This window comes from Mobula hypostoma, chromosome 15 (genome assembly GCF_963921235.1).
Source record: "Mobula hypostoma chromosome 15, sMobHyp1.1, whole genome shotgun sequence".
Lineage (NCBI taxonomy): Eukaryota > Metazoa > Chordata > Chondrichthyes > Myliobatiformes > Myliobatidae > Mobula > Mobula hypostoma.
In genome coordinates this window covers 48,790,551-48,805,245 of record NC_086111.1, presented here as the reverse complement: position 1 = coordinate 48,805,245, position 14,695 = coordinate 48,790,551, and the positions used below count along the sequence as shown (strand labels likewise).

Below are 14,695 nucleotides of genomic sequence, written 5' to 3'. Positions count from 1 at the left end.
CTCTTATCACCTCTGGATCATTGCACAACACCCAATCCAGCACAGCTGATCCCCCGTGGGCTCAACAACAAGCTGTTCTAAAATCCAGATTCCTGCTGCTGTTTGGAGGCCTGTATACTACTGCTATTAGGGTCCTTTTACCCTTGGCATTTCTTAACTCAACCCATAGAGACTCCACACCTTCTGATCCTATGTCATCCCTTTCTAATGATTTAAAATTATTTCTTATACACAGGGCCACACCACCTCCTCTGCCTACTGACCTATCTTTCTGATACACAGTATATCCTTGGACATTCAGCTCCCAATGGCAGCCATCCTTTAGCCAAGTTTCAGAGATGGCCACAACGTCATACTTGCCAATCTATAGCTGAACTTCAAGATCATCCATTTTATTTCTTATGCTGCATGCATTCAAATATAAAATTTTCAGTCCATAAATGTTGTTGGAGCTGTACTTAGCCACACAGTCATAGCTGTAAATTGAGTGGAGCAGGAGGATAAGCACACATCCTTGTGGTGCTGCTGTGCTGATGTAGATTGTTTTTGCCAATCCAAATTGACTGGGGTCTACAAGTGAGGAAATCCAGGATTCAATTGCACAAGGGGGTATTAAGGCCCAGGTCTTGGAGTTTACTGATTAGTTTGGAAGGGATGATGGTGTTAAGTTTTGAACTGTAATCAATAAAGAGCATCCTCATATATGCACCTTTGCTGTGCAGATGTTCCAGAGTTGTATAAAGAGCCAATGAGATAGCATTTGCTATAGATATAGAACTTAGAACATAGACCTGTTGCTTCACTAGGCAAACTGGAGCAGATCCAAGTCACCATTCAGACAAGAGCTGATCTGGTTTAATACCAGCCTCTCAAAAGGCTTCATCACTGTGGATGTAAGTGCCATGGGGCAACAATCATTTAGACAGGTTACCACGCTCTTCTTGGGAACCGGTCCAATTGAAGCCTGCTGAGGCTGGTGGTTACCACACACTGCTGGAGCGAGATGTTGCCTCCCACAAAATCTGACGATGCACCTCAGTCAGGTGTGGGGATTTATCCATCTTAATGTATTGTAAGTCTGCAAATACCTCCTCCCTGCTGATATGAATGTCCATGAAAACATCTCCATTTGTTTCCTTTATCATTTGAGTAACCATGATTTCAATGCTCTGAGAACCTGAAACCCTGTCTCTTGTGCCGACTCCTCTGCCATGAATTCACTTGGTCTACCTTATTTCTGACCTCGCAAGTACATGGCACCAGGAAATCTCTACCCTCAAGATCCTGCTTCTCAACTTCTTACCTAACTCCCTTTACTCATTCTGCAGAGCCTCGTCATTTGTTTTATCTACAAACAAGAGAAAATCTGCAGATGCCGGAAATCCAAACAACACACACACAAAATGCTGGAGGAACTCAGAAGACCAGGTAACATCTGTGGTAAAAAGTATGTTTCAGGCTGAGACCCTTTGGCAGGACTGGAGAAAAAAGATGAGGGATAGATTTAAAAGGTTGGAGGGAGGGGAGAGCTGATAGGTGAAACCAGCAGGGGGAGGAATGAAGTAAAGAATTTTCTGCACCCACTAAGAGACATCCTGGACCCTGGCACTTGGGAAGCAGTACACCATCCTGCTGTCTCTTCTGCAGCCACAGAATCCCTTGATGTCCTCACTACTGAGTCTCCTAATCACTATCGCCCTGTCTCATTGCACCATTCCTGAGCCTCAAAGCCAGTCACAGTGCCAGACTATTGCTGCTTGCCCATGAAAGATCACTCCCTCCAGAGTATCCAAAGGGTTAAGACAATTAGTTGGGGGTGGGGGGGAATAGCCACTGGGGAACCCTACACTGATTGCTTGCTGGTGGTGACCCATCTATCTGAACCCTGTACCTTGGGTGTGGCACACTGAAATTCATATGTTTGAAATGGGCTGGATGGAAGAATTAAATCAAGTTTTCCCAATTCAACTTTGTGAAAATTGATTTTGTAGTTGGTAGCAGGAGTGCAACGGTCTTCAAACATGCACAAAATTTGTAGTTATTCTGTTTGAGTTTAACTGGCAGTTTCTATAGATTTACCAGCTCAGATATTTAAAACGTAAGTTTTTTTTCTCTAACCCTCTTTTATACCCTTAAAAAAAGATCTCTCCCTGGTTAAAGGCAGGTGGATAGCCGCATGTAAAAAAGCAACTTCAAATTGCAAGACAATTCATAGATTTTTGAAGAAAGACTCTAATATTACAAAATGACAGACACAGACAAAATGTTAAAGCAAAAATTAAGATTGATACATAAGATTGCCATTTACTTTATATATAAAATTGTACCAGAATGTGTAGAAAGTATACTGAATGAAACACTGTTTGAAGAACAGTCTGTTCTTTTCTACCATTTTCTATTCAATTGTGCCTTCCATTTGACCTTAGAGTTCTGAGACCAGGTTTTAAGGACTCCTTGTGATATCGCTGCTAAAGTTGGCTTCCCTCATAGAAACATAGAAACATAGAAACATAGAAAATAGGTGCAGGAGTAGGCCATTCGGCCCTTCGAGCCTGCACCGCCATTTATTATGATCATGGCTGATCATCCAACTCAGAACCCAGCCTTCCCTCCATACCCCCTGACCCCTGTAGCCACAAGGGCCATATCTAACTTCCTTTTAAACATAGCTAATGAACTGGCCTCAACAGTTTGCTGTGGCAGAGAATTCCACAGATTCACCACTCTCTGTGTGAAGAAGTTTTTCCTAACCTCGGTCCTAAAAGGCTTCCCCTCTATCCTCAAACTGTGACCCCTCGTTCTAGACCTCCCCAACATCGGGAACAATCTTCCCGCATCTAGCCTGTCCAATCCCTTTAGGATCTTATACGTTTCAATCAGATCCCCCCTCAATCTTCTAAATTCCAACGAGTACAAGCCCAGTTCATCCAGTCTTTCTTCATATGAAAGACCTGCCATCCCAGGAATCAATCTGGTGAACCTTCTTTGTACTTCCTCTATGGCAAAGATGTCTTCCCTCAGATTAGGGGACCAAAACTGCACACAATACTCCAGGTGTGGTCTCACCAAGGCCTTGTACAACTGCAGTAGTACCTCCCTGCTCCTGTACTCGAATCCTCTCGCTATAAATGCCAGCATACCGTTCGCCTTTTTCACCGCCTGCTGTACCTGCATGCCCACTTTCAATGACTGGTGTATAATGACACCCAGGTCTCGTTGCACCTCCCCTTTTCCTAATCAGCCACCATTCAGATAATAATCTGTTTTCCTATTTTTGCCACCAAAGTGGATAACTTCACATTTATCCACATTAAATTGCATCTGCCATGAGTTTGCCCACTCACCCAACCTATCCAAGTCACCCTGCATCCTCTTAGCATCCTCCTCACTGCTAACACTGCCACCCAGCTTCGTGTCATCCGCAAACTTGGAGATGCTGCATTTAATTCCCTCATCCAAGTCATTAATATATATTGTAAACAACTGGGGTCCCAGCACTGAGCCTTGCGGTACCCCACTAGTCACCGCCTGCCATTCTGAAAAGGTCCCGTTTATTCCCACTCTATGCTTCCTGTCTGCTAACCAATTCTCCACCCACACCAATACCTTACCCCCAATACCGTGTGCTTTAAGTTTGCACACTAATCTCCTATGTGGGACCTTGTCAAAAGCCTTTTGAAAATCCAAATATACCACATCCACTGGTTCTCCCCTATCCACTCTACTAGTTACATCCTCAAAAAATTCTATGAGATTCGTCAGACATGATTTTCCTTTCACAAATCCATGCTGACTTTGTCCGATCATTTCACCGCTTTCCAAATGTGCTGTTATCACATCCTTGATAACTGACTGCAGCAGTTTCCCCACCACCGACGTTAGGCTAACCGGCCTATAATTCCCCGGTTTCTCTCTCCCTCCTTTTTTAAAAAGTGGGGTTACATTAGCCACCCTCCAATCCTCAGGAACTAGTCCAGAATCTAACGAGTTTTGAAAAATTATCACTAATGCATCCACTATTTCTTGGGCCACTTCCTTAAGCACTCTGGGATGCAGACCATCTGGCCCTGGGGATTTATCTGCCTTCAATCCCTTCAATTTACCTAACACCACTTCCCTACTAACATGTATTTCGCTCAGTTCCTCCATCTCACTGGACCCTCTGTCCCTTACTATTTCTGGAAGATTATTTATGTCCTCCTTAGTGAAGACAGAACCAAAGTAATTATTCAATTGGTCTGCCATGTCCTTGCTCCCCATAATCAATTCACCTGTTTCTGTTTGCAGGGGACCTACATTTGTCTTTATCAGTCTTTTCCTTTTTACATATCTATAAAAGCTTTTACAGTCCGTTTTTATGTTCTCTGCCAGTTTTCTCTCATAATCTTTTTTCCCCTTCCTAATTAAGCCCTTTGTCCTCCTCTGCTGAACTCTGAATTTCTCCCAGTCCTCAGGTGAGCCACTTTCTCTGGCTAATTTGTATGCTACTTTAATGGAGAGGCCTTGCAATATGGATTTGAGATTCCTTGATCTGCAGATTCTTCCTACCAGAACTAATGCTTCTCGTGCTTCACTGATTAACTCAGCAAGTCTTACCAGTTATCAAAACTGTATCAGATTGAACTTATGTGAACCTCTCTGACATTCACAAACATGAAAAATCTACTAAAGATTAATTATTTTTACCATGAAAAGATTGATGCATTTGCCAGTGCTAGAAAACACAGTTAAGTACACTCAAGTTAACAGCACTTAACACATTAATTAACTCAATTATTTCCAAAAAATTAAATTTCCCTAAAACTGACTGGTCATTTGTTTGAATTGAAATAAAGTCATTGAAGTTGTAGATCAAACTGGCTGGGTTTAGCAGGTAGCTAAAAAATTGCAGGAAATCGTACTAAGTGATTCCACAAGTGATGAGGTCCTCTGGAAAGCTTAGGTTGGTATCTTTCAGAATTGATTGGATCGTTGATCTAGACTTGCATGCAAAAGAAAACTGAGTTCCACTGACTTCAACTTTCTGATCCTCACCACCCCAAGCAAATTACGTTTTAATCAAATATGCTCTCTGTAATTATTTCTTCTTTAACTCACCAGCACTGAGCCATTTTTCTGATTTCAGTTTCCTCCCCCAATAGTTTTAAATACATACTAGAAAAAGGGTTTAAACACCAACCAATTATCTTGCATATTCAAACACACTCAAATATGAGAAGATTAATATATTTGCATTTTGAAGCTCACAAAATTCTTCAAACTGTTTGAATTGGGCAAAATCCAGTTATTATAGTACAACCATGAAATAAAAAAATAAACTCTGGGACACTTAGCTATTTCCCTTAAGTAAACACATTTTTTATCATAAAGGACTACTTTTCAAGCTTGAGCAATTACACTGCAGACATCCCACCTCTCCCGGAAGTTCCGAGAGTCTCCTGCATACTAATCGTGGCTCCCTGATGCCCGCAAATTATATACAATATCACGGAAATCAATTTTTTTGAGAGCGAGAGAGAGAATGCGAGCGAGAGAGAGTGTGAGAGGGCGACCACAAGAGAGAGAGAGCGCATGAGCGAGCAAGAGGGCGCCATGGGAGAGTGTTCCAAAAAAAGAAAATATAAAATGTACATCACCCCAGACCACACTAAAGTGTACCCCTGCCTAATAGGGGTCAAAAATAATGACAGTGTTGCTCATTGCACTGTTTGCAACAGTGACTTTTCTATTGCCCATGGTGGGTTTAGACTGTAAAAGACATGTTGAGGTGAGTTTAACAGGTGTCATTCAATCATCAGCATAGCTAACGTTATTTAAACTAGTGGACTAGCTGCTAAGGAGCTACTCTATTGCAGACATCCCACCTCTCCCGGAAGTTCCGGGAGTCTCCCGCAAATTGATGGTGTTACCTCCCTTTTTGCAGGGTGGGATGTCTGACACTGCCTTCATAAAACGTAATATTTCTAAAGTAGACAACACTTAGTTATGGAAAGCCACTGCCAGAAACTTATAAATTTCCTCCTCTTCCAGGTTAGTTGAAAATATGTCCACAGTTCAGCCATAGATAGAGAGGTCAATACTTTAACATTTATGTCTTGTAGAATTCAACCATAAATATCAACTCATGATTGATAATATCACCTAAGAGTACATATACAGAAAAAAATTATACAAAAAGAGAAATTGACATTTTAAATAAAATAGAATCAGGTGGAAATATCTGATAATCTAATGGGGAAAGACTATGAGCTTCTGGTGTAGACTGAAAGATGCTTTTACACCCTTCGCATTTTGTATATATCCCGTATTTTACTGTTTCGGAGAAGTATAGACCCATCAGTCATCACATCATTGATATTTTCAACAGCTGAACTTTCATATAAAAAGTCAATCTGATGAGAGTATAGAAAGCTTTTACAAAATTCTAGATTTAACATGTATGTTTTTAAAATAAAATGTCCTACATTTATATAATATACAGTTGTTTCTCATAGATGAAACTCAAATTGATGTTCTACCACAAGGAGACTTTTTAGTTCAACTTGCACTGGCCAATGTTAATAAAATTCTGTAGGAATTACTTAAATTAATTTTGTTCAAATCTTTCAAATTTATAGAAGACTAATTTCACCAAAGTATGCCAGATAAATACATCGCACTTTTAGTTTATATTGCAGTAAATTCCAGCATTTTACAATTAAGTTAACTTCTTAGGTACAAGAATTAGAAAGAGGGTATTGTGCTGCAAGCAACTCACCTCCTTACTTTTTGAAAACTTGCCACAAACTACAATCTTCATAAAATAGCAGAAACTCCTAGTTCCACTAAACAACATAGAGAGATCAGTTTATCTATAATGATGATGTTCAGAAGTCTTCTTTGTACACTGGAATCTACTTTATAAGCTTTTATGATGCTTTCCCATATTCCGAAATCCATTTGATGCGATGTTGCCTGCATTTTCTTTAAAGAGTATAGGTGTTTACTCTGTATCAATACAATGATACTTCTGAAGAGACAAAATAAATGCTTATCTAATAAATTGCATAATTGATTTTACATTATAATCTCCCTCATCTACAAGGTCTATGCTCATATTTTCATTTACAGGTATATGTAATTGTGGGCCTTATGGATAGCCAAGGTATTACCAGTGAGTCTAATTGTACCAGAGCAGATGTGATGACAGAGTTTCTGCAAGTAAGTACAGATGTAGATAAAAGAACAAGTTAAGAGTGCAAAGACACAAATTACAGTCAGCAGTGTGACTTTCTTCAATGGATACCGCACATGCCTGAAGAGTCTGCTGCGGCAAATTGCGATTAAATCTGTCTTACTTTGTGGAGATGCAGCATGAACTATAAATGAAAAGAAGCTATCATGACACTGGAGACTAGTAACTATAAATCACTAAAATCAACAATTATATAGAAGCACTGTTCATATCATAATAAAGGAAGTGAGATGTTAGGGTAGACAAGTAACAGATGTGTGTATTTAGGTATACAAACTGGCACCAATAACAGTAACAATGATAAAATGAAAGCCACTAAAAAGTAATGAGTAAACTTATTAAGGAGCTTCTTATGCACCAGTGTAAAAACAGAACGAGCTTACCATTTCAATCTCATGAACAATTAATCAATATGTTTCATTGAACACTTAAATCTTAAGCCTTTTAAATTAATTTTATGAATCTTTTCAGGGCAATTATGTTTTGATCTATCAAATGAGGACATTGCATGGCACAAAGTTTCCAAGTTCAACAATTCTAGGACATAATATTCCAATTATTTTCAGATAAAGCTTTATTCTTGTACAATCGGTGCTTTGAACATAAGCTTACCTGGTCTGGGTGTGCTGGCTGATCAAAATTCATTTGTTACTGTGAAGAGAAGAGATTTAAAACCAAGATTTTAAAGGATACGTCCAGGAACCACTGGCTTCCTATTCACAAGTGCGAAAGACAGTTCAGTTTGTAGGAAAATAACAGAGGACTTAATGATATGCTGTCCAAATCTGAAGGTTGCCATTCTTGGTTTCACACTAATTCAGTTCCCTGAAAAACCGAAAGCACATTATAGAAAATTAGTATGTAAGAGGTTTTCAATTTGCTGGCATAAATAAAAATGTTAACTTGCAACATTCTGTAGATGCCTAAATTAAAATCTGCAATGCTCCTGTTCTCTTGTTGGTTATCAAACACTTAGTTCCATTTTATCATTTTTCAGACGAAAGTTTACCATCTTTTAATTAGAAACCACTTCTTTAATTTATCATGCTTAATCCCTTGATTAGCCAAGGATGAATTATTTCACTCATGTGAAAAAAAAATTCATTGAGAGTTTTGAAATAAAGATAAATAGGAAGCTTACTTTGAAATGTATTTGCTGATTTTTAAAAATTTTAATACTTGGCAATATTTGGGAGGAGAGTTTTTTGTGTAGACAATTTTAAAACAGTTATCAAAAGGCTTTATTACTTTAGATTTTACAAAAATATTTTTATTGGTGAAATGGTCATATATTTGAAGCAGCTGTGTAAATTAATTCCAAAAATCATCAAATTATGTAATTTGGCTTGTAAGATAAATGGCTTTCTGATGCTGTTATTAATATCAATGCATTTTCCTTAAACATTAAATGAACTCATTTCACACACTGCAATACCAATAAAAAAAAACCAAAAAAAATAAATTTCAAAATGGGGCCTTTATTTGGCAAAAATACACCAAGAAACCATGCATATTTCCGAGTCAGTCTATAAAATAACTATTTGTTATCCAAGGGTGATTAAAAAGAAAAACACAGTCCAAACTTATTGTGAATACTCAACAGATAAAGCAGCATCTGTGGAGCAGAAACCAAATGAACATTTCCGATCAATAACCTTTTAGCAGTACTGAGGAAATAAAAACAGCTTTAAATCACTGAGAAAGGGAAGAGAGGTGGAGAAAATAAAAGGGGAGGTCCATGTTAAGGTTGAGACATGGGGAGATTGGATAACAAAGGTAGTAATCCTGTCAGCTGAAAAGTTGCAGAAAAACAAGTGAATGAAAAAGACAATGTTGGAGACATATGAGTAGGAGGATACCAATTAAATATAAATTACAAATAAGGGTTAAAAATGCTCAAAATATGTGATTTAAAATTGTGCCAGCAAAATATCTTCTATTTGGCAGCAAAACAAGATACAGCTCTCCACAACTTACACCTAACATTAAGTTCTTCACGATTTTCATACTACATTTATACCAGAAACAAAATTATTTGCAACGATATCAAATTCTTGTTCAGCTCTGAACAAAGTCTTGGATAGAGACAGAATCCACTGCAGAATGTTCATTGGGTACAATCAGAATCAGAAACAGGTTTAATATCACTGGCATATGTCGTGAAATCTGTTGTCTCTGCAGCAGCAGTACAATGCAATAATAATAATTTAAAAACTTAATTAACGGGGTAGTGGAGGTATAATTTGTCCATCAGTGCTGATCATCCCATCCTTGATTAAGCTGTTCCACCGTGAACATGATCTGTTATGAGTCAACATGATGCTTTCAGATCAGGTCATGCATAGCACATACCTCCACCACACTGCTCAGGTGTGTTTCTAGGGTACAGGGGCTAGTGAACCTTGTGCCTGTTCTATGTACTTGACATATGATTTTTTTTTTGTGTCCTATCACTGAGCAGCAGTGAACCATCTGATTGGCCTATCAGAGTTCTCTTTGGGAACTAGTTGACTTGATCAGCATTTCTGATCTGGCTGTTGCTCACGATAGCACTTAATAAAAAAAAGTAAGAAATTTATATAATTAAATAAGTAGAGAAAAAAATAGTGAGGTAGTATTCATGCATTCAATGTCTATTCAAAAATCTTATGGCAGAGAGAAAGAAGTTGTTTCTGAATCATTGAGCGTGTGCCTTCAGGCTCCTCCACCTCCACTGGATGATAGCAATGAGAAGAGAGCATGTCCTGGGTGATGGGGGTCCTTAAAGATGGATACCACCTTTTGGAGGTATCACTCCTTGAAGATGTCCTGGATCCTATGGAGGCTAGTACCCATGATGGAGCTGACTGAGTTCACAACTTTTGGCGGCTTCTGTCAATCCAGTGCAGTAGCTACCCCCCATACCAGATGGTGATACAGCCAGTTAGAATGCTTTCCATGGTACATCTATAGAAATTTGCGAATGTCTTTGGTGACCTACCAAATCAAGTGAAGTGAGCAAGAATAGAACTAAGAAAGGTTAGCCATGAGTGACAGAGGATTAACTAATGACTTTAACCTAGGCTCCATAGGCCCCATTCATGCTTGTGTCTTCTCCACTCATAGATAAGCTCAGTGTCCAAGCTTTCTAGCTTGGGGAATGAGCTGATCAATACAATGCATAGAAACATCCAGTTACTGAGACACTTTAATAAAATGAAGTTATGAGCTTTTATTGTCCATATCATTTCAGTCTAATGAAATATTACTTTATGCAAGCAGTCTCTATTCTTTCTACTAGAAAATGGTAGATTTTTGTTTTGTCCTTTCTGGATCTCTGACAAACATCCTTTGTTTTCATTATACCTGTAACACTCTACAACAATCGTTCTTTAGAACTGCCTCTTAATTCATGTAGTCAGCTCACCCTGGTGCAATAGCATACATTTTTCATGAAGAGAAACAAAGCAGGAAAATTGCCTCCTTTTATTAATATTGTACAAATGAACAGATGGTCAGAAATGAATTACAAATGAGTTCATGTCCCTTGTTGATACTTGAATACACCCTAACCATTATTTTACATTGGGGATACTTTCCTGTCAACAACCAGACATCTGCATTTTTCAATTAATTCAGTCTTTGAAACTCGCTGGAAAATTGAAGAGGTTACACTTTTTAGAGAAAAATAGAAACTTACATTCCGCTCATCTAGATCTTCGATACAGTTCCTGGTTTGTTTTGAGGCACCAAACTTGTCCTTATGTGGGTATGGTACCATTGAAAATCAGGGAGATCAAAGTAATGGTTTGTAACAAAAGTGAATTAAAATTGATATACAAATTAATCAATACTCAATCAATCAAGTCAACAGATCCTGCTATTTGTGATTTTGAAAGAATATAAAGAAAATCAATAAAATATGGTCAGCAATTTTCCAAGGATGCAAAGTTTGGACAACAAAAAGTACGAGGAAATGTTACAAGTTCTCTGGATAGAAAATATACCATAACCAAAAGGACTGCAAAAAAAAAGTCAAATGATCACTTCAGTTATTAACTAAATATCTTCCTTTTTCCTTTTCAAGGTGGATGGGGTTCTGCCGAAGACGCTGACCTAGAGTTACACTCAAACTTCAGTTCTTTGCGGTGATGGGACCTACATTCGGGGCTCGCTGACTGGCCATTTTTCAATATCCCAAGGACACGGCAGAGAAGACGAGCACACCTTCAGAGTTCTGAAGCTTTGTGGCCCTGGGGACAAGCCAATGCTAAGCCAATGCCACCCACTGAAGCATTGTGGGACAAAACAGAACATCAGGAACAGCGGATCAGCTGCCAGGGCTCTGTATTCAGGTCATGCTTTCTTTCTTTCCTTTGTTAGTGGGGAAGAGTGCCTCTGATTCCTGAGTTGGAGAACTCAGAAAAAAAGCAATACAGCAGACTTTAACAGCGGAAATCAGGAAAGTTTTGTTTTCATTGATCTCCCCTCTTGCTGTGAAAGAGTGACACCTCTTTGTCCCTTTATTAGGGAGACAGAGAGAGAGTGAAAGTCTGTGGTGTGTCAAATTGTCAGGTGAACAATAAGTTTTTGTGGTACTGCAGACCATGGTCTTTCTTAGGAGCTTTGCTATTGCTTGCTTGGTGGGTGGAGGATGCTGATGCTTTTTTCTTGCTGAAGTAAGTGTGGAAGGGGGGTGTAGGGGAGCTTCGGAGGTCTCACATTTTTACTGTCACTCATTCTTCTTGGGAACTCTTCTGTTTTTGTGGCTGTCAATAGGTTTCAATAGGTAGATTTAACGTCAGAGAAATGTATACAATATACATCCTGAAACTTTTTTTCTTCACAAACATCCACGAAAACAGATGAGTGCCCCAAAGAATGAATGATAGTTAAATGTTAGAACCCCAAATCCCCCCCAGTTCCCCCCATTCATGAACAAGCAGCAGCAAGGCAATGACACCCCTCCCCCACCAAGCACTCAAGTGTGCAGCAAAGCACAGACTTGCAGTACCCTAAAGACTACTCATTCACCTGGTATTTGACATGCCACAGGCTTTCTCTCTCCCTAATAAGGGAAAAAGATGTCCCCATTTCACAGCGAGAGGGGAGATATAACAAAACAACTCGCTGATTTATAGTGTCAGAAGTCTGTTGCGTCGCTTTTTCCGAGCTCTGTGCCTCTGGACACACAGCCAACAGCAAGCCTGCTGCTTCTGACCTTCCTTGCTCTCCTGTGACGCAACAGTCGGCAGCACCAACCCTGAATCAGCCCACCTCCAGAGCCACAAAAATCTGGCATCCTGAAGGCATGCTAGCCTTCCAGGATGCGTCCTTGGGATATCAAAAAATGGCTGGTTGTGAGGCCCTGACAGTGGGTCCCATTCCCACAAAAAAACGAAGTCAGAGTGTAACTCCAGGTCAGGGTCTTCAAAAGAACCTTGAAAGGGAAATAAAAGAGATATCAAAGATAGAAACAAAGCTGTTTCCGAAGATGCAAGCAAAGGAGTCACCATTTAGCGCCATCATCACTAAGCTCTGCCCTCTTCTTGTGAAAACAAGAAATTCAGGTTGTATATTGTATATTTTATCTGATATAAATGGAGATATAAACCATAAAAAGGAGCAAAAAAACGAAACAATATTTTGGAAGTAGTTGAGGAACAGGGATATAAAGAAGGAAGAAAGGACATTTATATTGCCCCACTTACAACCTCAATATTATTTTTGTATTCATTCTTTAGAAAATCTGAGGATATAGTCGAATAAATAGTCTAAAGTATGGCACTCCCTTTGTGCTACATTAATGTGCCCATCAACATTTTGAGTGCAAGACTGGATAGGGAGCTTAAATCCCTGCATGAGTGGTACCAGTCAGTCAAAGCCAAAGATTGTCTCACTGAAAGACCAAAAGGAAAAGATGACAGCAGACACAAAGAGGAATGAAAATAAAATTGTGAATAGCAAAATTGTAGGAGAAACATTGTTCCAGAATGATATACATTACCATCCAACTTCAACTGAGATGATAGCTTTTTAAAAGAGGAGTGTAGAATAAGCAAAGGTTCTTAGCAATGATCGATTTCTAGTAATTTTTACCACATGTTTAAGGATGTTTTCTTATAGGCAAGGCTGGATTGAGTACTGGTGCTCTGAGAATTCACCAGATAACATGACATATTAGTGAACCAAATAATATGAGTCATCCCTCAAAAGAGAAGACTTAAAAAAAAGAAATAAAATGAATGCTATAATGTAAAAATTGTTCATAACTTTAGTCGGCTCCATCTTGGGTACTAGCCTACAAAGTACCCAGGATATCTTCAAGGAGCGGTATCTCAGAAAGGCAGCGTCCATTATTAAGGACCTCCAGCACCCAGGACATGGCCTTTTCTCACTGTTACCATCAGGTAGGAGATACAAAAGCCTGAAGGCACACACTCAACGATTCAGGAGCAGCTTCTTTCCCTCTGCCATCCGATTCCTAAATGAACGTTGAACTTGTGAACACTTTTTCACATATATTATTTCTGTTTTGTACGATTTTTAACCTATTCAATATACATATACTGTAATTGATGTATTTACTTTTTTTCTTCTGTATTATGTATTGTATTGAACTGCTGCCACCAAGTTAACAAATTTCACAACACATGCCAGTGATAGTAAACCTGATTCTGATTCTGATTCTCTGCACTATAAATAAGTGATGCAAGTAAGACTGAAGATCAGTGATGATACAATCCAGTTGTAATTTTACTTTTTCATTACCAGGTCGTGAGCAGGAATGATACCACACAGGAAAGTTGATTTTAGAATGTGTCCTAATTCGTTCCAAGGTCGATTCTATCAAGGTGAAACACTGAAACCAGCTCTTTTCCCAAGTAGTTATTGATTTAATGGAACTACATTTCTGAGAACAAATCATTCAAACAAGAGCTGTAATTTCACAAGAAATGCAGTATGAATAGGCTGTAGAATTAAATGTATTATATCTTAAAAGTCTTGTTGTAACAGATACAAGTTAAAAGTACAAAGGTACTTTGTAAGAAATAATACTCTGCTGATATATCTAAAATTTTAACCTCCAAAATTTCTTAAGAAGTTACACACAATGTGCTCTAAACAATGCTAGAATAAAAATTAATTGCAAAATATTAAATCATCACATTGATAGCTGTTCATCTTTTAATATCAGTAAAATTTCCAGTACTTTTTTCTGTGGCTGAACACTGCTGCCTCAATCTATTCTGAAAGCCTCAGACATTCAGTATGATGGCCTATCTCTCAGATAAATTGAGAAGTGAAAAATACCAGTGCAGGGAAAATGAAAGCTGTCTGCTGGGGAATGTTGCAATCCAGTCCTCATCTGCCATTCACTTTTAATGCTGCAATGTTTCTGAGATCAATTTACAGACATTATTCAGGCCAAGTGAATGGAAAGATACGAGTTTCCTTCCCCCTTACTTTGAACAAGTCCAT

At 38.7% G+C, this 14,695-nt stretch overlaps 1 protein-coding gene across 3 annotated transcripts in view; it reads right to left on the bottom strand.

Moving 5' to 3' along the window:
- The window catches only part of fhit (fragile histidine triad diadenosine triphosphatase), a 1,013,122-nt gene that overhangs the window by 787,688 nt on the left and 210,739 nt on the right, over positions 1-14,695 (bottom strand). For all 3 annotated transcript variants that reach the window (XM_063068397.1, XM_063068399.1, XM_063068398.1), the window contains exon 2: positions 7,928-8,059. In XM_063068397.1, coding sequence (XP_062924467.1) covers positions 7,928-8,033 — 106 coding nt within the window. In that variant the 5' untranslated portion in view covers positions 8,034-8,059. The remainder of the gene's footprint in view (positions 1-7,927; positions 8,060-14,695) is intronic.